This window comes from Catharus ustulatus, chromosome 2, assembly GCF_009819885.2.
Source record: "Catharus ustulatus isolate bCatUst1 chromosome 2, bCatUst1.pri.v2, whole genome shotgun sequence".
NCBI classification, from domain to species: domain Eukaryota; kingdom Metazoa; phylum Chordata; class Aves; order Passeriformes; family Turdidae; genus Catharus; species Catharus ustulatus.
The window spans coordinates 121,161,205-121,184,007 of record NC_046222.1 but is presented as its reverse complement, the minus strand read 5'-3'; the positions used below and the strand labels follow the sequence as shown (position 1 = coordinate 121,184,007).

Sequence of the window (22,803 nt, the reverse complement as noted above, 5' to 3'; positions counted from 1 at the left end):
AAGAATTTCTCATGAAATAGCAGATAAGTGTGTTCATCTGAAATTCTACATAGTGTACTTCAGGCATCACTCAGGCTCAGGCAGTGTAACTCATTTAAAGAACAATATCTACATCTGAACCAGTCCCTTTGAGCTGCCTTTACAACCAATAGAGAGCTAACCAGTATGGGAGGGGGATTCAAGGGTGAGATTCATGCTGTCCAAAACATGTTGGAATTGCACCCTTGAAATCCTTGCTTTTCTCCATGGTGTATTTCTAAACACCTGCAAGTTTGGCTTCCTTTACAGCTGGACTTGATCTCAAAAGTCTTTTCCAATCTAAATGATTCTATGATTCTAAATTAGATTAAGGATTTTTTTTCCCCACTAGGAATTAGCCAGAGCTTTTTACCTAGAATCTGGTTTTGAAATATTTGGTTTAATGAGCTTCTGCAGAACATGTAACATGGCTTTGCAAGTGGCTTTTGGGCAAGACAGCCTGGAACACACTGACAGTACCCTCCAGCATTTAATTCCTTCTCATCTTCTTTCAGAGCCACGTTGCCCCTGGATCTTAATTTATCTCCCCTGTGCTGCTGTTTCAGTGTTATCCCACATTCTGAGGAGCCCCTCCTCTCTTCCTAAGAAAGTTAAGCAAGCCAGCCTGCAGGGGAAATAAACAGAAAATGTGGCTTTTTGCGTTCAAGAGACAGGGTAAACTCAAATTAATGATTCTGTTCGGGTAACAGCCCCAGCAAAAGAAAACAGTGGAAATTTCCCAGAACCAACTCTCCTGCAACAGGATTTCTTTGCTTTATGGTGGAAAACTACAGCTGGGTGATTGCTTTCAGGAGCCAGGGATGTTAAAATTCTGTACCTTTTTTGAGAAAATTTCATTCTGTGGAACATTCAGTAAGACTTCTGGTCGGACTGAATCTGTCCAGCACTGTGCTGAGCTTGTGGATGCTGGAGCAGAAGTGACAAAGCCAAGTGATGCAGGAGCATGTGAGACCCACTGGCAGGCCAAGTTCCATGGTAAATCAGTGTCCATCAGAGCATCCTGGTCTTTGCTCAGGCTGAACTACCTTGGAGCTGCTCCAGAAGCCTGGATTTTATATCCATCACATCTCTGAGGCTCTCCTGAAGGGATGACTTTGGTTTTATGGAGGGGTGACAAACTTTGTTTTGCCAAACTCTTTCCTAAAGGAATGTCTTAGAGCAGGTTTGTTCATCCCAGCCTGTTTTTACCCTCTGACAATTCTGTTCTGTCAGTAAAGGACTCCAGGTACTTCCTTTGGTCATTTTTAACCTCACAAGCTCCACTTCTATTCTAATTCTCCAATTACTGACTAGTTGCCTCCACAAGCATTACCAAACTGGAAGGTAGTGCAAGATGTTAAAAAAACATGGTACATGAAGTAGTGGCTTTTTTTATGCTGTGATTGTGCTAAATTAATTCCCTATTACATCATGGAGCAACTCCCACCTTTGTGCAAATAAAAGCTGCACTGTTTGGCCATTATTAAAGTTGTTTGTTTCTTGCACCTAATCTGTGCAGTAAAGTGAGTGCTTTTTATTAATTAAATTTGCTAGGCCTAGAAGATATTGAAATAGAATCATGGAAGGATTTGGATTGGAAGGGTTCTTCATGCTTATCTTGTTCCAACCACCTCTTCCATAAGAAGGGAACATCCATTAGATCAGGATGCTCCAAGCCCTGTCCAACCTGGCCTTGGACATTTCCAGGGATCCAGGGGCAGCCACAGCTTCTCTGGGCACCCCTTCCAGGGAAGAATTTCTCTGCAATATCTCCTTTACTTAAGAATGTGATATTGAATGGCACAGCTCAGTTCCTGTACCTTATGCTGTGCACCTCTGTGTGTGCAATTAAGTCATTTGTAATTAAAACCTGTGATGGATTTTACAAGAGGAGAGTGTTTTCTCACTGTGACTTTCCAAGTGCTCATAAAGCAATTTTTATTAAAATTACCCTGTAAACTTAAAATAGCTTCTCATTAGTTGCTAACAGATATGCTGGTATCCTGTGACTCCAAGAAAATGCCTTTATTTTCCACTTTGAACATGACCAGGGCAAAGTCTCACTCTTCTTTGTGTGTGGAAAAAAAAACATCTTCTGACTCTGTATCATGCTTTTGATTGATTGCTCTCCTTTCTGTGACTGACAGGTTTTTCTCTGTAACCTGTGCCACCTTCCCCAGCTCCTGTCACTTTGGCAGGCACGGATTTGATCCCCCTTTCCTGCCACTCCTGTGTGGCATGTTGTGATCACTGCCACTTCTCTGAGCTTGTTCCCCAGCTGCTCTTCAGGGATCATCCCTGGAAAGCAAAGCCAAGGGAGACAGTGCCACACTGGAAGATAAAATCCTTTATTTTGTGTTTTCCTGGTGAGTTTTCTCAGGTACCTCGATCATCCCACAATTAACAGCGAGTGCCAGCTCATTGTGAAGCAGTTCCTTTGCAGTCTGGAGCAGGAAAGTGTTTGGGTGTGCTGGGGGCAACAACAACAAAATGTGTTCAGAGCCTTTTACATGGTTTTGATGCAGCATGGCTTGAATCAGAAGGGCTGAACTCTTTCCCTCAACACCCCAGGAGACACCCAGCACAGTCCCTTGGCAGAGTCTGTCTGGAACAATCCCAGCCATGCCCGTGGCTGCACCAGCTCTCAGAGATTTAGAGAAGCTGTGGATGATGCCTGGGCTGTGCTGGGACCTTGGATAATGTGCTGGTGTCGAGGTAGCCCCGAGGAAGTTCTCTTGTTGTTATTTTAAACATTATTGCTGAAGACACTTTTGCAAAGGTCAGAGCACTGAGGGGTGGTGGAGGGGAAAGAATTTATTGTTCTGCATTTGTAACCACATTAGGGCTCCCAGCTCGGGCTGGGAGCGCCTGCATGCTACCATAATAGGGAAATAACTGATCATATATTAATCAAGAGCCGAGGAGCGAGTCAGGAGGGCAGCTTGCTTCATGCACTGCTGAAATGCAGCTCCCTCCACAGCAAAGCTGGTTAAAGGCACAGTGTTTAGCTGGGGAAATGAGAACAGGAAATGGCAGAGGAAATTAAAACCGTGTCTTAACAATTCCCATTTAAAACTTGGCTGGGGCCTTGGGCACCATGAGCAGCTGCAGAGACTCCCACAGCTCTGGGCTGAATTTGTGAGAGGATCTTGGCATCCTGACCTGGAGGAGAGGCTGTGTCCTAGTTTGTAGGACAGGTGTCTGCTGAGAAAGGCAGGAGCCTCCCTTTGAAATGGAGAATGTAAACCCCCTCCCTCCAAATTATTGTAATTTTGAAATCAAGGGGCTCTCAGGCAAAGATATGGGAATTAGGAATAACAGTTCTTTGCTAGGGAAATTAAAATAGAAATACAGTACTACAAAGAACAAACCCCAAACCCTGACACAGTCAGAGTACAACCTGACACCCGTCAGGCAGGGTGTTGGCAGCAGTCCCATTCCATGGTGGCTGCATCCTCCTGCAGTGACAGATGTGGCTCAGCTGGAGCAGTGCTCCTGTACAAGGTGCAGTTTCCCTCCGGAGCTCCAGTGGGGATGTGGAGAAATCCGGTTTTCCTCTGGAGTCCAGTGGAGAAAGGGGCTCCCTTAGTGTCCCAAACCCTCTGTTTTTATCTTGGTAAGAAATGTTGGGCTCTTCCCCCTGGCTGGAGCAACTCCCAATGGGATGCAGTAATTTTATCAGTGCCACAGTGGGACTCAATGGCCATGAGCAGAAAATGACTGGCTGGAGGAAGGATGGGTTGTGAAAAGATAAAGAACAATGCCCTGCCTGGTTTCAATGGATGCCCATTAGCAGAATATCTCCCAGGGAGATCAGGATCACTGCCCCACCCTCAACAGATGGTGATAGAACAGATACCTTTTATCACACTGTGTATTGTAATGCAAGAGACTGGCTTAGGGCTGGGTGTGTTATCCCTGGTGTGTGTTATCCCTGGGTGTGTGTTATCCCTGGGTGTGTGTTATCCCTGTGTGTGTCATTCCTGTGTGTGTTATCCCTGGGGATGTGTTATCCCATTCTGCAGGGACACAGGGACCTTGTGGTCCATGTCCTTGTGGGTCTTTCCAGCTCAGGAAATTCTGTGATTCTGTGTCAGTGCCGGTACTTGATCCCCAGCACCATTTCCTGTCAGCTCCCAGAGGCTCCCACTGAATTTGGCAGCTTAGCACTCCTCAGACACAGCTTTAGCTGGTAAGAGGTGAGATTATAGAGCTGAAATGGCCATTTTTATTTGCTAGGTTTCCAGTTAAACTTGCACAAAGTTTGATCTCCATGTGGGAATGTGAATTAGGGCCTCTGGTTTCATTCCCAGAATGCCTCCCATGAATTATGTGCCCACCTAGGCATCAGTTATGCATTTGTAAACCATTTTAAAAGGCTGGCAGTGATCCATCAATTACTTTGAAGATGAGGAATGATTGCTTAAATAATATTAGCATTTAAGGAAAAACAATATTTGTTTCCATATTAATTGCTGAGCAAAATCAATTCATCTGTAGTTGGCTACAATCAACTGGAGAATGCAATTTTTGTAAACTGAATTCTATTGCTATTCCTTTCTGTTCCATTATGTTACCCCAATGTACATATTTTTTGTGCTACTTCATTTATCTTATGTCAGAAATAATATTCCTGTTCTCAAACATTATTACAACCAGGGGAAAAAAAAAGATTAATCAGACATTTCAAAAGTCTCATGCTGAAATAACATTTTTAAAATGATAGAAGAACAACCATTATTTTCTACAGCAAAACTAATTTTTTTTTGAGTTTGAGATAGCAACACCATATTCTGAAAGTAAAGGTCAATTTGAAAAATAAAATATTCTGGTTGCCTAATAAGGTCATGTTCTTTATACCAAATTGTAATTTACAGTTGAATCAAATGATATTAATTATTTCTAGCTTTCTTTGAGTGATATTCTGGGGGCAGTCGGTGTAGTTCAGATAAAAATAGCTGTTACATTTAGTCTTAATCATTAATGATAACTTTTTTTTTTTCACATGGAGCTTTTGAAGTCTCAGGAGACTGCTGAGCTCCAGGGGTTGCGTTTCACTTTCAGAGTTGGTTCCTTTGTGGACTTTCCATTTCCCCAGCATCTTCCACCTCCAAAAACCTGAGAACAAAAATCCCTTGTGTAAAGCTGTAATTCCCCTCTCCTGACAAGCAGAACAGGCACCTTGGACTCTGGGTGGTGGCCCTGGAATGTCTGGGCTCCTTTTGGAGTGATGAAACAAAAACAGCTTTAGGGATGGAGTTTTTGTCACAAAAAGAGCATCCCACCCTGCAGCACTTCTAATGAGCAGGGAGGAGAATTATTGTTGTTCCTCATCTAATTAGAGAAAAATTCTGTGCTGTTTAAAGAAGAAGGTGAATGTTTGTGGCCAGGAAGGCTGGTGGCAGCTGGGCTGGGTGAGGAATTGTGTGTCCAGCAGGAGCAGGGCAGGGATTGTCCCTCTGTGCTGGCTCTGAGAGGCCCCTCCAGGGCTGTGTCCAGTCCTGGCTCCTGCAGGAGAGCCCTGGAGGGGCTGGAGCGTGTCCAGGGCAGGGAACGGAGCTGGGGAAGGGGCTGGAGCCCCAGGAGGGGCTGAGGGAGCTGGGAAGGGGCTCAGCCTGGAGAAAAGGAGGCTCAGGGGGAACCTTGTGGCTCTGCACAAGCCCCTGCCAGGAGGGTGGTGGGTTCTGCTGCCCCAGCCCTGCCCCAGCCCAGGGAGGAGCTGGAGCTGCTCAGAGAGCCCAGAGGAGCCCCAGGATGTGCAAAGGGATGGAGCAGCTCTGCTGGGAGGAAAGGCTGGCACAGCTGGGATTGTTCAGCCTGCACAGGAGAAGCTTTGGGCTGAGCTCAGGGTGGCCTTGCAGGGCCTGAAGGAGCTGCAGGAAACCTGGAGAGAGACAATTCCCAAGGGCTGCAGGGACAGCACACAGGGAATGGCTTCACTGTGGGGTTGGATGGGATCTTGGGAATCAGGAATTGTTCCCTGGGAGGGGCTGGGATGGAATTGCCAGAGCAGCTGTGGCTGCCCCTGGATCCCTGGAATGTTCAGTTCCAGGTTGGAGCAGCCTGGGACAGTGGGAGGTGTCCCCATGGCTGGGGTGGCACTGGATTATCTTTAAGGTCCCTTCCAACCCAGACCATTCCATAATTCTATAACTCCCTTAAAAATGACTCTTTTACTTCCTCACCCTCAAGTAAATACAGAGGGGAAAGAATGGCCAAGATCAACTCTTGGCTTTTAAAACTGTTGCTTGTGAGGAGTTAAGTGTGGCCTCCACACCTCTGAGCATCCATATGTTTTCTCCAGCTGGCTGGTTGCTCTGTGGAGTCTGGGCAGATAAAATGACTCTTCCCATCACATAAAGATAAAGCTCCACATGGATGTCAACATCCATGTGATTCCTGCCCGTTTTGGTCCTCTTTAATTAGGGGCTGTTCTGCCTCATTGGACAGGCTGGTGTAATAGCTTGGGATAAAGATTGTCACAGCTTGAAAAATCCATGGAGCAGTGGGAGGTAATGATCCTGCCTGAGGCAAAAAAACGCTTCTGGCCTGATACAGGGCACTGTGTGTGATTCTGTCCCACACTCCATTGAATCTTTTTTCCCAAACGCTGCAGTTTAGCCCTGAAAAATGCAGTCCTTTTATGAGTGTGTTCCATTCTGTCACACCCAGAATGTGACAAGCAATTTCTGTTTCATCTGGAAGATGGGGATTTCTGAGCATAAAGACTGAGTCCCCTTTTCCACCCCACTAACCTCTTCCCTTCCCTGAGCAGTTTTTGGGCAGGACTGGTCTGTTTAGGCTGTGTTCAGATGTGACAAAAGGCTGCTTTAAACTTCTGGCCCGCATGGAATAGGAAATGTTTCCTTTTCCCAGCATTGCCACAATTCATTTTCCTTCATAGCTGAAAAATAAATGAAAGAAATAGCTGGAGGCACATTGGTGAATAATTACATTTGCACCACATTTCTTCAGAGTTTGATGGGTAGATTTGTGTGTAAGATTTTATTGTTTTCCTTCGGCTTCATTATCCATCCAGTGTTTGCCATGGATCACGAGGCGCTGTAGCAGATCATGGAGACAGCATTCTAATGCTGAGTGCTTCATCTGGAAAGGGAATACAGATCTTGGTTTTTTTTCAGTTGCAACAGTGCAAGATGATGGGAGACTTGAAAAGCAGCTCATTAGATGCTGCTTCAGGCTCTCCTGCTGGGATGAGTGCTGCCTGTGGTGAGGGGAAACCTGCGCCCTATAAATTGTGTCTGACTTGAGCCCTGCAGTGTGATGGGTGTGGGATGCCCCTTGCCAGCAGGCAGTCCATGCTGTGCTCCAAGGAGTTTGTCCCATCACTGATCACATTTCCCTCAGCTAGCACCAGAGCCAGTCCATGGTTAAAACACGATTTTGGAAAATTCACTGGGTAACAATCTGTTTTTTGTGGCCAGCAGCTGGTGGTGTGGGATTGTTCACCTGCCCTGTTGGCAGTGATCAGAGCCCAGCAGGGACATGCACTGACTGCCCTGGTTTTTCAGGGAAAGCCTTGAAACAGCTGGAAATAGAGTTTAGTAGGAAGGGGTAGGGGGATTTATTTATTATGGTGCTAATGAAAGCAGACCCTGCCTCAGAAAGCAGAAAATGCAGGCCAGGGCTTATCAGCCATCTCTGAATCCTGTAAAATCACAAGAAAATCCTGAGTTTAAGTCTGCTGACAACAGTTTTGTTTTCCCTAGTTTTCTCATGGGGGTGGGTGTAGGGATCCTCAGATATCCATGTGGAAGGAATCGTCATGTAATTTAGAAAGTGAAGATATCAACAAAAGGTTTTGTGTGGCAGAGAGTGGGGAGGGAATTCTTATCCACCTTTATCACCACATAAAGGTAGCTTGGAAGAGGGTGGTTTGTTATCAGAATGCTTGGCCCCCACCAGCAGGGATGAAAAAATCAAGTCCAGCAGTAAAACCTGTGCCAGTGCTTACCTGTGCTCTGCTGAGAGTGAGAATCTCCTGGGTTTTCAGACCATTTCCCAGCTAATTATCCCTTCTGAAAGAAAAATCAGGATGGGGAGACGGTGCATGAAAGAGGAGCATTTCTCCAGGCTTTGCTTTCAGCTCTCTGCAGAAATTTAATGATTTGAAGACTCAAATCCAGCAGTCTGCACGCCTGAGATAGGTGAACAAGTACTGACAGGTAAAAGTTAGTGTGGCATGGGTGCATATGGAGCAGGAAGGGTGAAAAAAGGTTTTTAGGCTTTTTATAAGTGCAGTGAGATAATTTATAATCCATGCAGGTCCTGAGCCCAAGCTGGGTTTTCATTGTAATTAATTGGTTAATTCTGAATTTGTAGAATGATGGAATGGTGTGATCACCTGCTTCCAGCTGCCCTGTCATGAGGAACTCCTGCTCCTAACCAGTAAAACCGTGTATTTTACAGGGTGTGATACTTTTTAAATCACAAGGCTGCTTTTAGGAATGCAGCTCCAGGTAAAAGTTAAAATTTTATTCCCTTAGACAAAGGCTGAGCTGGCACCCCACTGAATTTTGTGTCCAGATTGACAGTCCATCTGTTAAAGTATCTGTGTTGTGACAGGTATCAATAGAAAATGGTTTGGGGAGAACTCCAAGAAAATCCACTCCCAAAATTTGGGAAATACCCAATCCAGCTCTTTTCAGTTTAACATAGGACTTAAACCCTTTAAGCAAATATGTCTGTGCAATTATTTATATGTATATATAAAATTATATTCTTTGTGTATGCAAATGTGGATGGACCATACATGTATAAAAAAGTGAAATATGGGCATGGAGAGAAATAAAATTGTACATATATACATTATTATACGAAATTATACATTAGACATATATAGGTATATCTATTATATAGATAATGCACATGTTACTTTATAATGTATATTATGCACACATGTGAAATCATTATATTTCCCTACCATCTGCTAATTATGAATTTCTTCATTATTCATATAAATGTCTTGGCCCTTTTGAACACTTCTGATTTCTTAATTACAAGTCTAGGTCATGGCAGAAAACTTCTTGTCCTACCATTTCTCAGTGGTGATAGGGAAACAGAAATATAGGAAGAGCTCATATGGAATTTTGATGTCAGCAACAGTGGGTCAAAAAAAATAAGAAGTCAAACCTTAAGATATTGTAAATTATTGTATTACAGTTGATTTTAAGGCAGTGATGATGATATACATCAAGCAAAGATTTAAGTGTCCTGGAAATTCTAGAGACAAATGACACTAAATGCTGCATTTTCTCAAGTCTTAACGTGAGATTGCTGAGTCACTGTTGCAAGTTAAGATAGTGCTAAAACTTGGCTGTGATAGGAAATGAGCTTTATGAGCCAGATTTCATCAAGAGGTACAAACCCAATTGTGTCTATTCATCCACCCATCTGGTTTTCCCAACTGGCATTTCCAAAGGACAGTAATTAATACACTGAAAGGCTGAAATCAATGGATAGACTCCACTTTTACTGTTAGATTACTTTTAACCCATAAATACCAAATAAAAATCAGTTCCAATTTCTCCTTGGCTGTGTCACTTCTGACCTTCACATCCCTTTTCCCATGGAAGATAAACTATAATTGTATTTCTGTACTTAGGGTGGTTGTATTGCTTGAATAGTTAAACAAACCATGCAGATTCTCAGACTTAATGACATGATTCTGTGATTTAATGACAAAAAGTTAATGGATTGATTTTCTTCCACAAAAATCTTTGTTTTGATAGCTTAGCTTTTCATTTGCCAATATAATAAAACTTGGTGAGCTCTCAAGCTGTTCTTACCCAGATTTTCTCTTTCTTCTTCCATTTCCATCTTTATTCTTGGATGTTTTCTAAATAAAACAAAATACTAAGTGAACATTTCTCTTACATTCTCTTACATGGCTGTTGTAGTAAAAATAAAATCAATATGGAATATTGCAAAACCTTCCCTTTAAATATTTTCTCAGTTTAGAGTGGTCCATAAAAAATGGACACAAAAACTGAGTTCTGGGTAAGAAAAGAAGTAAAGGCCAGAAATACTGCAGGGAATCATGGAATGGCATCCCTGTTCCCTAGTGTGCAGGACAGAGCCAATGGGGGATAAGTCTCTCTTCATTTTAATAATGCATTGAAAGCTTTGCCTTTATTTGCATTAATGGTGCTTGGGGATGAGCATCCTGGAGGTATTAATGTCAGGAATTAAAAGCAAAGTGGTTCAAAATGAGTGAATTCCCCCAAGCAGAGCTCCCTGCAGGCTGGAGTGACGTTCACTGCCGGCTGCCACCACAGTTACATAAGTGAGTTTAACAAATAAGTTTATGGTGAAAAACTCAGTGCTGGGGTGAGGTTAGTGGGGCAAACGTGCTCCCACCAACTCAGGCCAGGCACTTTAGGGTTATCTTTGCAACCAGAGCAGGAATTTATCCAGGGCTGCACTTTCAACTTGTAGGTGGGTGAAGGAAAATTCAGCGGAGTCAGCTGGGTTGTCCACGTGGAGGCTGAATGCAGGGAAAGCTGAGGCCTGGGAATAAAGGAAGGCAAAGAGCCAAGGATTGAGGATGAAAGACAAGAGCAGAGCCTGGAGAGAAGTGAGGGAAGCAGCAGTGGTGGAGAGATTGGATATAAATGATTCAAAGGGGAAGAGCTGTGCGTGTTGGAAGGGATGAGACAGGAAATGAGGGGAAAGGATGGAAATTAGCCTTGGGAAGTATCAGCTCTTCCTGTTGTGTTGGAGGTGTGATATGAACAGGGTCTTAATGCCTCTACTTGAAAATATTCTAATCTGCCTTTTTTTTAGAGTAAACACTGAATAATTTAGGTTGGGAAAGACCTTTGAGTTCTCCCTGGCAGGTGGCACAGAAGGGTCCCTCTGTCCCTCCCCTCTGGCTCCCCAGGCTGGGGGGACTTGCAGGGGGTTTGATGAAACTTGTGCCAGGCTTTTCCCCTGAGTCTGCTCCCACTGCCATGCCTGTGTCTGTTGATGCCTTTTCCATGGTCTTAAAATTGAGAGCCAGATACGGTTCAGGGAGAAAGGGCTTTTACCTCGGTATTTAATAAAGATTTTTAGGAAGAAGGAGAAAGCAGCAGAATTTTCCACTGTGCTGTTCAGTGATTGTCCCTCTCTGAAAAACCTGTTGATGTTTTTGTTGTGTTTCCTTTGAGCAGATGGGCAAAAGAAGGTCCAAGAGGAGTTTGACATAGACATGGACGCGCCAGAGACAGAGCGGGCGGCCGTGGCGATACAGTCCCAGTTCAGAAAATTCCAGAAGAAAAAAGCGGGGTCCCAGTCCTAGTAGCTACCTCACAGCGCCAAACAAAGTAATCCTGAGATGATTTATCGAGAAGATCAGAAATAACACAAAGATGCATGTACAGAAATTATCAATATTTAAAACCCCATTGGCAGATAACGACCCGTGAGCTTGTGTGCGACTTCATCCCAGATGTTTCACTCCCATTATCCTCTGTAACTCACCATTTTACTTGATGTTGTAATAAAAAGTTAGGGTGAAGTAATTAAAGTGTCTGCCTTCATCTGTCTTTCCATATTAATCCAGCAAGTGCAGCATTACAAATGAACCCAGCCCAGATGCCTGTTTCCCTCTCCACCTAAAGCTCAGAGTTTAACAGCACCGTGTGTTTGCAGGGATTTTTGCTGAGGGATGAGATAGATGCATTTCAGCCCTGCTTCCCTCATTTGGAGAATTCCAGCTGCCAGCAAAATGTGAAAAATAAAATGACTTTCTCGTAATGAGCTGAAAGTAAAAAGAAATAATAATAAAAAGTTGCAGACAGAAGCTGGCATGAGGGGTGTAGGAAGCAGGGAGCAGTTTATTTTTGTCTTGCAAGTGTGTCAATAAAGTGGTTTGAGTGGGGAAATTGTGCCTGTCCTTCCTCTTTGCATGATAACATTCAGAGATCTTGGACTGCATTGACTGTTATGGAAAGAAAATAATAAACCAGACACAAAATACCTTTGGAAGTTTGGGATTGATTTTTGTGTGTAAAAATAGAAACTGACCCTCTAAACTCTGTTTCTTGATGCAGTTTTTCCATCTCTACATAATCAGCAACTGTTTCTGTGCCACCTCTTTATTTCCATATTATTTTCAGAATTTGACAGTAAGTCATAGCAGTAAGTTATGTGTCCATTTGCACTGTTCTGTTTTCAGCTTTGAGCCCTTTTATCGCTTTTGGATCAACAGAAAGCAGCATCAGCAGCATGGCTGAAATTGGGAAGTGAGTGGTGACAGCCTGGCAGCCTTCCACTCCTTCAGGGGGCACAGATCCAGGTGTCATTCCCAGCTCTGCCCAGGGGGATTCTTTCCTTCCTCTCCCACCTTCCCCAGCAGTGTTTGACCACCAGGGCAAGGGACAAATGCATCATTAGTCACCTCAAACAAAAGTGTGGTTCGTGGAGGTCCCAGTTCTCCCACTTGTCTTTCACAGCAACTGCTCACCATATAATAATAGCCTAAGCTTGATAATCTAAAAATTGTAATGGCTTTGGATTGTTTTGGTGCCATTTTGTTTAGATGAACATATATTTGTAATAAAAGACTGCATTTGTGTTCTGCATTATGTCATTTGAAACAGCATGAGCTCTGTAATGGCTACTTAATTGAATAAAAACTATGGGTAAGCACTAGGCTTTTATATTTGATCTGACATTCCTTGGACTTAAATTTCCTACACAACAGGAATAATCACATGGTTGGGACAGAGAAAATGATTGCATTATTGAAGCACAGCAATAGGGGCTGCTAGTAAATGAATTATGGCACTTTCAGCAGCAGAGCTTTTCTTCAGTGGGAAGTTCAGAGTGCATCTTATAGACACAGTGAAACATAATGAGGAAACAGTATCTGGCATGAAATTTGGAATAATTGTGGCTGCCCCTGACAGACAATTTCCTTTTTGTGTAAATGTGTTTGCACACTGATTCAGTTCATGTTCCCAGGGCAGCTTCCTTGCTCTTCACTCATCCTTTGCCCATATCCAAGGTGACAGCTGTTAATTTCTTTTCTTACCACTAACTCATGCTCTTCAAAGACCTATCTGGGTTTGGCTGAGGTGAGAAAAGGAGTTGGATTCAACCAGGATGGGTGAAGGAGGACAGTTATATATCCAGGGATAATGTGGGTCTTTTAACTTCCAGGCACACACTGAGCTCTGCCTAACTGTGAGTAACCCAGTAATGGAAAGAAAGGTTTAAATCAGGATGATATCTGTCCTGATAACCCCAAAGTCCCCATAGGTAACATGGAAAATATTCAGAGCAGTAGATTTTGCAGGAAACAAGGTTATGGCTCCCACCACTGACACCCACACCCTCCCCAGACACATCCATGCTGCCTCTGCTCCAAATTGCTGCCAGATTATCCCAAATGAGAAGAACCTACAGCTGAGTGATCACAACAATTGCCTGAGCCTTGGAAATCCTTAGTTCACACCGTTGCCTGGACTGTAAAATAACCTGTGGAATTAAACAGAGGAGACCAACAGGAGGAACCAAAAGCCATCAAAAAGCACAGGAATGCCCACACAAGGAAAACAGCAAAGAATGTGGAGTCTGTCAAGTTAAAGACAGAAAAGCAAGCCACAGTCAAACCTGTGGGGGAAGTGGGGAAGTGGAGGTTTTGCAGAAAGCAGAAATGAGTCTTGGATTAATGCCCAGAGCAGAGAGGCTCCCACAGCTCAGTCAGAGTTTGGAGCAACCTGGCAATGTCACAGAATCATAGAATAAAGCCACGGAATGGGTTGGGTTGGAAGGGTTCTTAAAGCTCAGCTCTTGCTAAGATTCTTCTCCATAGGAAGGGAACATCCACTGTCCCAGGCTGCTCCAGCCCCAATGTCCAACCTGGAACTGAACATTGCAGGGATCCAGGGGCAGCCACAGCTGCTCTGGCAATTCCATTCCCACCCTCCCAGGGAACAATTCCTGCCCAAAATCCCATCTGAACTGATTGTCAGTAACAGCAAATTAACACCAACAAATCACCAGGAGTGCACGAGGCTCACCCCTGGCTGGTGGAGGAGCTCAAACCATTGCTCCCACTGTCCTCAGCTCCTGGGAAAATTAATAACCTATTTCAGAAATGTTGTTTAGAAAGGGCTCTAGCAGAATTCAGAGACTGCCAAAGAGTAACTTCATTGGGAGTCTTGAGACAGAAACAAGGATGTGATGCAATCACCACTGTCCTCAGCTGTGATTCCCAAACCTGCTGCTGGTGGAAATGATAACCCAGGGGCACCTGGATTTTCCAGAAATTTTAACAGGACTGCCTCGAGTACCTCAGAGGAGCTGAGGTGTGGGAACAGAGGGTCCCACAGAAGAACAAAAGCAAGGTGACAATTTGTTAGACAGTGGCCCCAAGGCTGCCAGAGCTCAAGGAGTGTTTGGACAATGCTCTGAGGCACAGGATGGGATTTTGGGATGTCTGTGCAGGGCAGTTGGACTTTGATGATCCCTGTGGGTCCCTTCCCACTCAGGACATTCCAAATTTTTTTTTTTTTATAATATTAGCTCTATACAAATGTTCAAAGCCTGATGGGGAAAAAAGCAGAGTGTACTATCAATATGATTAAATTAATATTTAGACATCTATCTCCTGGAAGCATTTAAATGCAAATATCCTTCTCAATCTGAAAACAGCAGAAATCCCTTGTATTGGTTTATATGATCAAGACAATCTTCAGTGGAAATACCCAGGAACTTCCCCTCAAAAGAGAAGCTGTGCCATTTCTGATCCATTAAAGTCTAGACACGAATGGGTTATTTAGCTCAATTCTTAAATTAAGGCAGTGCATTTTTTTTCTGCTTTTTTTTTTAATCCCTAAACTCTCCCTGACAGATGGTCTCCTGCCTTTTAGTATCTCTAGTGATGGTAAGGCTAAAACCTTCCTTGGCAGCTTGTTCCATGGCTGAACTTTTCTTACAGCTATAAAGGTTGGTTTGTACTTAAAACCTAAATCCTCCCTCTTGCCATATAGATTAATTTGTTCCAGTCCAGCTATACCCATTTCCCCTAATCTTATCTTGTAGGTCTCCTTTCCAACCCTTTTGGTTATTTTTTGTAATTGTCCTTTGAACCCTGCCGGTTTATCTGTGAGCTGGAATGAAATGCAGCCATGCAGATGAAATGCACCCAGTGCCAGGCACAGCAGCATCATTATCTGCACAATTTTACAAGTGACAAGCCCCTCACCACAAATTCACACAGCTTTTGGCATTTTTTGTGACAGCATTATTTTCCTGGCTTGTAGTCAGAACATCATTTCCCAAGAATATGGAGCTGCTCTGTGGTCTCTGGCTGGTCAGGATTTCACCTTTTTTTTTTTTTTTTTTTTTTCCCTGCAAAATACTACTCTGGCTGTAAAACATCTTTTCCTTTTTTAAAATTTTATAATCCCCCTGCACCTCTGCAATACTGGGATGACACAGAAATCTGTGTAAATGTCTTTATCTGCAGCACTTTTTTCCTTCAAATAATTCAGGAAGGTAGGAATTGTAATAGTTCGAATTTTTTTTTGCGCTTTCCCATTTTCTGTTACTCAATAATTACAGTCAGGTGCAGAGGCTTCAATGATCTCTAAATCAACCTTTTTTGGAAACTCAGCAAAGGTTTCAATGACTTCCTATTTTATTCTGAAAAGTTAACTTGCCTTTCCTGGTGATGACTAATTATTTGATAAGAAAAGTCTTCATATCCACAGCTAAAAATAGCTTTTGAAATAAGCCTGAGGACTCTTGTCCCTTCTCACTGCGTTGTGATTTAATGATCTCACAAAGGCCAAACTGATACTATTACTCACACTCCCTGGTAGTTTCCAGCATGAATATTCCTGCAGAAATCTTCAGGACTAATGTGACAAAGGGAGGGGGTGTGAGCACATGATCTGGTGGCCTCATCAAGTACACCAAGTACGGTGACTTTCTGTGCTTGGTTTGCAGATCTTGGCAGAATTATTTCCCTGTATTCCTTGAGCCGTGGTGATTTCTTGTTGGGAGCCAAGCCTGTATTTAATGGAGTGAATTATTGAAAAAAAAAATAAAACAGCAGATGATGGAGATGATGGCAATGATTAATAACAGAAACAATAATTACTACAGCAAGGGGAAAATTGACAGGTTTCCAGAAGACTGGCATCACAAGAGCAGCTGGTGACAGGAAAGGGGAGATGGCTTCAAACTGAAATACAGCAGGTTTGGATTGGATGTTGGAAAAAAATTCATCCCTGGGAGGGTGGGCAGGGCTGGCACAGATTCCAGAGCAGCTGTGGCTGCCCCTGGATCCCTGGAATGTTCAGTTCCAGGTTGGACATTGGGGCTGGAGCAGCCTGGGACAGTGGGAGGTGTCCCTGCCATGGCAGGGATGGAATGAGATGATCTTTTAAACCATTCCACAGCTCCATGATCTCTCCAAACCACACTCAGCTCACATCCTGCAGACACAGTGACACTTCTCTTTGTGTGGCATGGGCAGAGCTGTCACCCTCCTCCTGCTGTGGCAGCAAATTGTCTCCCCTTGGCACCAGGGACATTTTTGGCCACGTCCCTGCTGTGCTGAGCCCCTCCCAGGGCTGGCACCATCCCATTTCCCCCTCTGCACAGGTCCCCACTTTCAGTGCCCTTTAGGCACTTTTCTCTCTGTGCCAATTCTCTCATTTGCATTTTGACAAAACTCAGACCAGCCCTGCAAACCTTGAGGTGTAACCTTTTAGAGGCTGATGGTGACACACACCTGGGTGCCCTGAACTGCTGGAACTCAAAATGCAAGGAATTCTCAGAACACTGGGAATCCTCAGAACACTGGGAATCCTCAGAACATAAGCCAAAGCTTTGAAATAAACACAGGATTTAACCTGAGGCCTTAGGAAAAGCTTCCCAGTTTAGGTGCTGGAGGCAAGAATGTAGATTTGAAGCTTAAAGCAGAGGTATGTTAAGTAGAGAAAAGTTTAGCTATAGAGTTTAAGATATAGAAAGAATAAAAGTAGATACAAAGGTGACAAGAAGTTTTAGAGTGCAGCAATGTAAATTTGTATGTGAGCTAAAAAAGTTCACACTGTATTATAAGTCAATAAAATGAAATATCTTAATATTGAATTAGAAACATAAATATCTGTTAGCAGCATTCTATTAGTTAATAAATCCTTAACAAAACCTTGTAACCATACATCTTGTGACTTCTAACCATGCTCTCAACACCTGTAACAAGAACCTGTAACAAGGTAAGAAAAATAAACCCCACTTTATAAAACAACTGAAAGTCCCATCTCTGCCTCATTTGAAAAAGATTCCCCATGAAATGTCGTATCATGGGAGCAATAAACCCACACTGAACAGGCAAATCTCATCGCCAAAACACCAGCAAAAGTGGCCAAAATTGGCATCAGCATGAGAGCTTGGAGCTGTGGAGTCACCACCCTGCCCTGAGGATGGATGGAGTGGGGACACCAGAGCCTGGGAGCAGCAGGGGGTATTTCTGCACTGGGAAGGGTTTTGGGAAAGGTGAAGGGGATGTTGAGGTGCTTGAGCACATCCAGAGGAGGCAACGAGGATGGGGAGGGGTCTGAAACACAAACCCTGTGAGGAGCAGCTGAGGGAGCTGGGCTTGTTCATCCTGGAGAAAAGGAGACTCAGGGGTGACCTCATCACTCTCTGCAGCTCCCTGAGAGGTGGCTGTGCTCAGCTGGGGTTCTTATTCTCCAGGCAGCACTGACAGAACCAGAGCACACAGCCTCAAACTGCACTAAGGAAAAATTAAGTTGGAAATGAAGTTTTTCACAGAAAGAGCGATAAAGTACTGGGATGGTCTGCCCAGGGAGGTGGTGGAGTCACCATCCCTGGATGAGTTTAAGAAAGTCTGGATGTGGCACTGGGTGCCATGGTTTGGTGAGGTGTTAGGGATGGGTTGGACTCGATGATCTTGGAGGTCTCTTCCAACCCAGAGATTCTGTGAATTCTGTGAATTGTGTGACAGATGAACTAAGAGCACTTTGAGGGGGTGGCACAGGGCGTGGGCAGGGAATGCTGGCAGGGATGAGATGGGATGGGAGGTGAATCCTGCTGCTGAGCAGCTGCAGCTCCTCATTTCCCACTCACTCTCGTGCTGATTGCTTCAGAGATCTCCCCTGATGTTATGTAAAGGTGGTGTTGTCTTCAGGGACACCTGGGCAGCCGTGCTGAGGCATCACAGCCTGCCCAGGTTATGCAAGGCAGCTGAGCATCACAGCTGTGCAGTGCAAAATAAAACAAAAATAAATAAATAAAGCAGTGTTTGATCAGTCAGCCTGCAGTTTGCCCTCTGGATTTCCCCCTGGCATATGGTGCCTGCAGCCTCTGGAGAGCACCCAAAGCACCTCTTGCATCCAGGGCTTAAAAAGTGAATTGGGAGACATCATCTGTGGAGAAATTAAAATCATTGTTCGCAGGGAAAGCAATTTTATTCCGCTAGAGTTCTTGTGCCATCAATGTTCCCCTGTTCACAAAGGCCTTTTCTTTACAAAGGATAAGCCCAGGCAATCAATTGTTTTTATCTGGTAAATGAAAATGAATAAAATGCAATTTGGGTGTAGGTAAACAGAGAAGTCATTTTGCACTCGGCATTAGCTCACATCTCAATGGACATTAGCCCTGGGTTTATTGAAAGACAGGTTATTGCCTGGGACATTGGGATTTTAGTGGAATGGAACACAAACTCCAGTTTATTGACATCTGCTGCATAGCAAAAAGATGGATGATTAGCTCCTCTATTTCTGCTTTTTTTTCAGAGCTGCTGTGTGGATGCCCACAAGGGGAAAGCTTGGATTATGCATCATATTCTTCATCCTTTTATACAGAAGAAGTTAATGGTCCTTTCATAGAAGCACTCTCCATTAATACAACTTTTCTTGGCATCAGAGAGCTACCTGATTTTGCTTCCTTCTCACAGATGTACATGACTTAGTGCCTGTCATCTGAATTAAAAGTCCATTATCTTGATTCTGTACTGCACACTGAAATTGTAATCCTGCACCCTTTGTAGTCAATAGTTCTAATTTTCAGTAGTATTTTTAGCTTGAAGATGCCAAAGCTTCAAGGACTAGCAACAAAGCAAAAAGTAAAAGTAAAAAGAATAAAGGAAATCCTGAAAGTTATCCAGCGAGGAGGGAAAATTCTCTCTATGACATTTCTTTTTTTTTTTTTTGCCTGCACAGAAACAGATAATTCTCCTTTGAGGAAACAAAGCCTCAAACGGTAAACATAATTTTTTTTTCATGTGCACAGCATCTCCTGCAGTGCCAGTGCACAGTCAGAGCAGCAAGGAGCTTCCCTGGGTGCACCAGCACGACATAAACCTTGCTCCTGCCCTTGATTCTGATTTTCCTCAGGTGCCACCTCACTGCAGGGCTGCAGCACGAGGGAGGATGTGCTCCATAAAGGTGAGATACAGCTCAGAATGTGAGATCACCTCAGGATTTATCACCCTGCGGCTCAGAGCCTGCTGGAGCTCAGCCTCCCGTGCTGGGGGCTGCAGGATGTGCCAGGGGAGCTTCAGCAGCAGTTTCCTCTGGAATTCATGTGGTCCAAATGAAGGGACTGTTAAATGTTGGGACAGGAGCTGAGGCTGGCATGGAGTGCCCATCCCTGGAGGTGCCCAAGGACGTGGCACTCTGCTCAGGGCAGGGTGGGGATGGGGCATAGTTGGACTCAGTCTTGGAGGTGTTTTCTAGCTGATTCTGGGGTTCTGTGACTCTGCAGGCACAGAGGGACATCCCTTGAGCTGTTCTGGTGAGCTTTGTTGTCTTCCCACCCAGCCAGACCTGAGTGAAATTTTAATATATGGTACAAAACAGGTCACTCTGTGTGTGTCACCACTCCTTCCTCCAAAAACACAATTCATCAGAAAACCTTGAAGACATCCCCACCTGCTTGCCACTTCTGCAGTGCCCTTCTCCCTCTCTGCCCTGGAAAGAGCTGACAATAAGCAGGTGATGGATCTGGGACTTGCAAAACGCCAATGAAAAATGTTTTGCAGCTCAGGAATATAAAAACCACATGGCCCAGGGGGACTCATGGACACACAGTTTGGTTTCCAGCTCTTCCAGGGCATGCCTCAGTTATCGTGGCATGAGCAGGCAGGCACTTGGGTTGCTTGTTCTTTGTCCTAGCAACCGAATTTCACTCTCAATTTTCCTGCTGAGGCATTCCCAGCTGAAAAGCTTTTCTCCTGATCACTGCACAAGGCTTGGCTGGGTTGCTGGAGTCAACATCAGTGTTTTTAGACAATGGTCCACAGCCTCTGATGCAAATCAAGTTTAAAAGGTTACTTTTGTTTGTGTGCTTTAGGCTATTCTGTTCCCTCTTGTAACTCCCTTTTCCTGTGCTCTGTCAGCAGAGATATTCTTTAGGTGAGATGATTAGTCAAGGCCACTTAATTCCTTTTGCCTGTCTTTTCTCTGACATAAAACCTGTTGATTTCCACTGGAAAAAAAAATCTGATTTGTTGGCTGTTAGGAACTTTTGTATTTGTGAGCCTAGGAGTTAAGTACTGTTATAAAATCTACTTTCCAATCTGATAATTTCTTTTAAAAAAAAAAACAAAACAGTAATTTTTGTTTTCCCCTTAATATATCAGCCAAATTAAAAGCAAGGCTTACATCTTGAAGAGCTGGATTGCATTTCAGACTGTATTTTTGTGCATTATGAAGTTTACTGAAGTCTCAGGGGATCAAATTTGCAAAAGCAAATACCATTTAAAGTCATTGGCACTCGTGCACTTTAATCCCCTGGGCGCTTTTGCAAATCTTTCACAGCCTGTGTAAATGTGCCATATTCAACTGCAGCAGTTCTGTGATGGATGAGGCTTCTGCCAAGCAGGGAGATTTAGCAGAGCCTCTCTTCCTCGTGCCTTTCACTGTTATTAACAAGCTCTCACCTAGAGTGAAATAAATCTGACTTAATTTGCACCAGCTTCCAGTTATTAGCCATCCATTTGTAAATATAGCTGCAGTGACATCTGATTGTTTTTTGATGTGTCTGCTGCATCAGAAACAAAGCCAAACAAATTCTGTCTGGTTACACATCAGCATCTATTATCTGCTGTGCAGGAATTGCCTGCAGAGAGAGTCTGGAGGAACTCTGGAGGAGCAGGACATTTTCCTGGTGCTGAAATTCCCTTTTTCAGACAGCAAACCAAGCTCACCCACTGCCTATTTAAGCCCTTCCTCAGGCTTTAGTCTGGTTTCCAACCCTTGAAAGTGTCCAGCCTCCTTCTGCAGCAAAACCACCTCAGTTTGGTGAGACAGAGGGGAGTTTATCCCATTTCCAGATGGAGCTGATCCAATCTGATTTACCAAAATATGAGTATTGGTCTAACACCGATAGTCAACTGTGACAGACAAAAGACTCTCTAACAATTTAAAGTTAGTGAGTGAATGTTTATTCAGCGCTGGGCAGCAGTGTGGGGTAACCCTCTAATACACACTGTGAAATTCCAGGTGGTCACAGAGTCTGTTTATTGACAAAAGGTTTAAACAAATACATATTGATAATACCAGCCCCTCCCATCCCTGCTTCCCATGGTAATTAGCTGGAATGGCAATTAAGCAGCGTGGTTGGCTTCTTGAATTAAGTCTGGGGTCGTTTTTGTGGGGAGGGGCCTTAGAAGGAGGAAGTAAGGTGAGTCTTCCTCACCCTGACCTTTTCTATCAATGACAATACAAATGGCTTTGGGGGCAACTCCAGTTTTGCAAAGAATGAGTTTCTGGTTGCAATTGTTCGTGTTCTTTGGACCTAACTACCAGTTTCATCCTTTCCCATTGCAAGCACAGCTGAGCAAACATAAATTGACAGGCAATCAATTATTTCAATTTCAGGTAACTATCTTAAGCTCAGTTTCTTCTAATTTTAACTAAAATCCTAATTTCTTTAAGATTAGTGTTTCAAATCCACTGTTCCTTCCTTCTTTATATCCAGCATCCACACTGACTGCAGGAGGGTTTATGTTAGAAATGCTGATGTGATAGCAGAGGTTAATAGTTAATAAATAGTTAATAAATAATAGTAAATAGTTAATAGGCTGGAAAGTCACAGATAAAGGAGACACATCCAATAAACTCTCAATGACAGGAGCTGGGTGTTGGAGTGGGCTCCTTGCAAGGCAGTTTTCACCAAAGCTGGGGAAAAAATAAGGAATTAGTAAATGATGCTGAAGACATCACTTTTAATGAGGATGTGAGGCTGTGTTATATAACCCAGGGTATTTATGACTTCACAGCAATTTAGGGATTTTCATTCTACAGTCAAAAATTAGTTGGGAATCATAATTGAGAAACTAACAATTTTTACAGGATCCTTCTTCCTCTAACCTGAAAAGAAAGAAAAAGAGCTGATTGCTACAGCCTGACACTGACACAGCCTGATCTCTGATTAACTAAGGTCAAACATTTCTGAGAAATCTGTTTCTCGCCTACATACAGTCAACCCAGTTAATTGATCTATGAGAGATTTACTTTCTAAATACCCTATTCAGCAGAAAAACCATGCTATTCTCCCACTCAGTGCAACCTGAGAGATTCTGCCTTCAGCTGAAGTTTTAGAAAAGTGCACTGCACCTCTGCTACCTCACCTTGGTAAGAGCTGCATTGCTAAAATAAGAAGCAAGTTGCACTCTCTGGGGTTAAAAGTTCTTTTTCTCTCTTTTTTTTCCTGCTATTTTGGGGTTTTTCTATTTTTATTTGTTTACTAGAGTAGTTTCAAGAGTCATGTAATTTCTCCCAGCAAAAAATGAGA

At 43.6% G+C, this 22,803-nt stretch overlaps 1 protein-coding gene across 1 annotated transcript in view; it reads left to right on the top strand.

The window, feature by feature from the left end:
* Positions 1-12,000, top strand: part of PCP4 (Purkinje cell protein 4) — a 48,585-nt gene extending 36,585 nt beyond the window's left edge. Inside the window, exon 3 of the mRNA XM_033052608.2 lies at positions 11,193-12,000. Coding sequence (XP_032908499.1) covers positions 11,193-11,320 — 128 coding nt within the window. The 3' untranslated portion in view covers positions 11,321-12,000. The remainder of the gene's footprint in view (positions 1-11,192) is intronic.
* Positions 12,001-22,803: the final 10,803 nt, after the last annotated feature.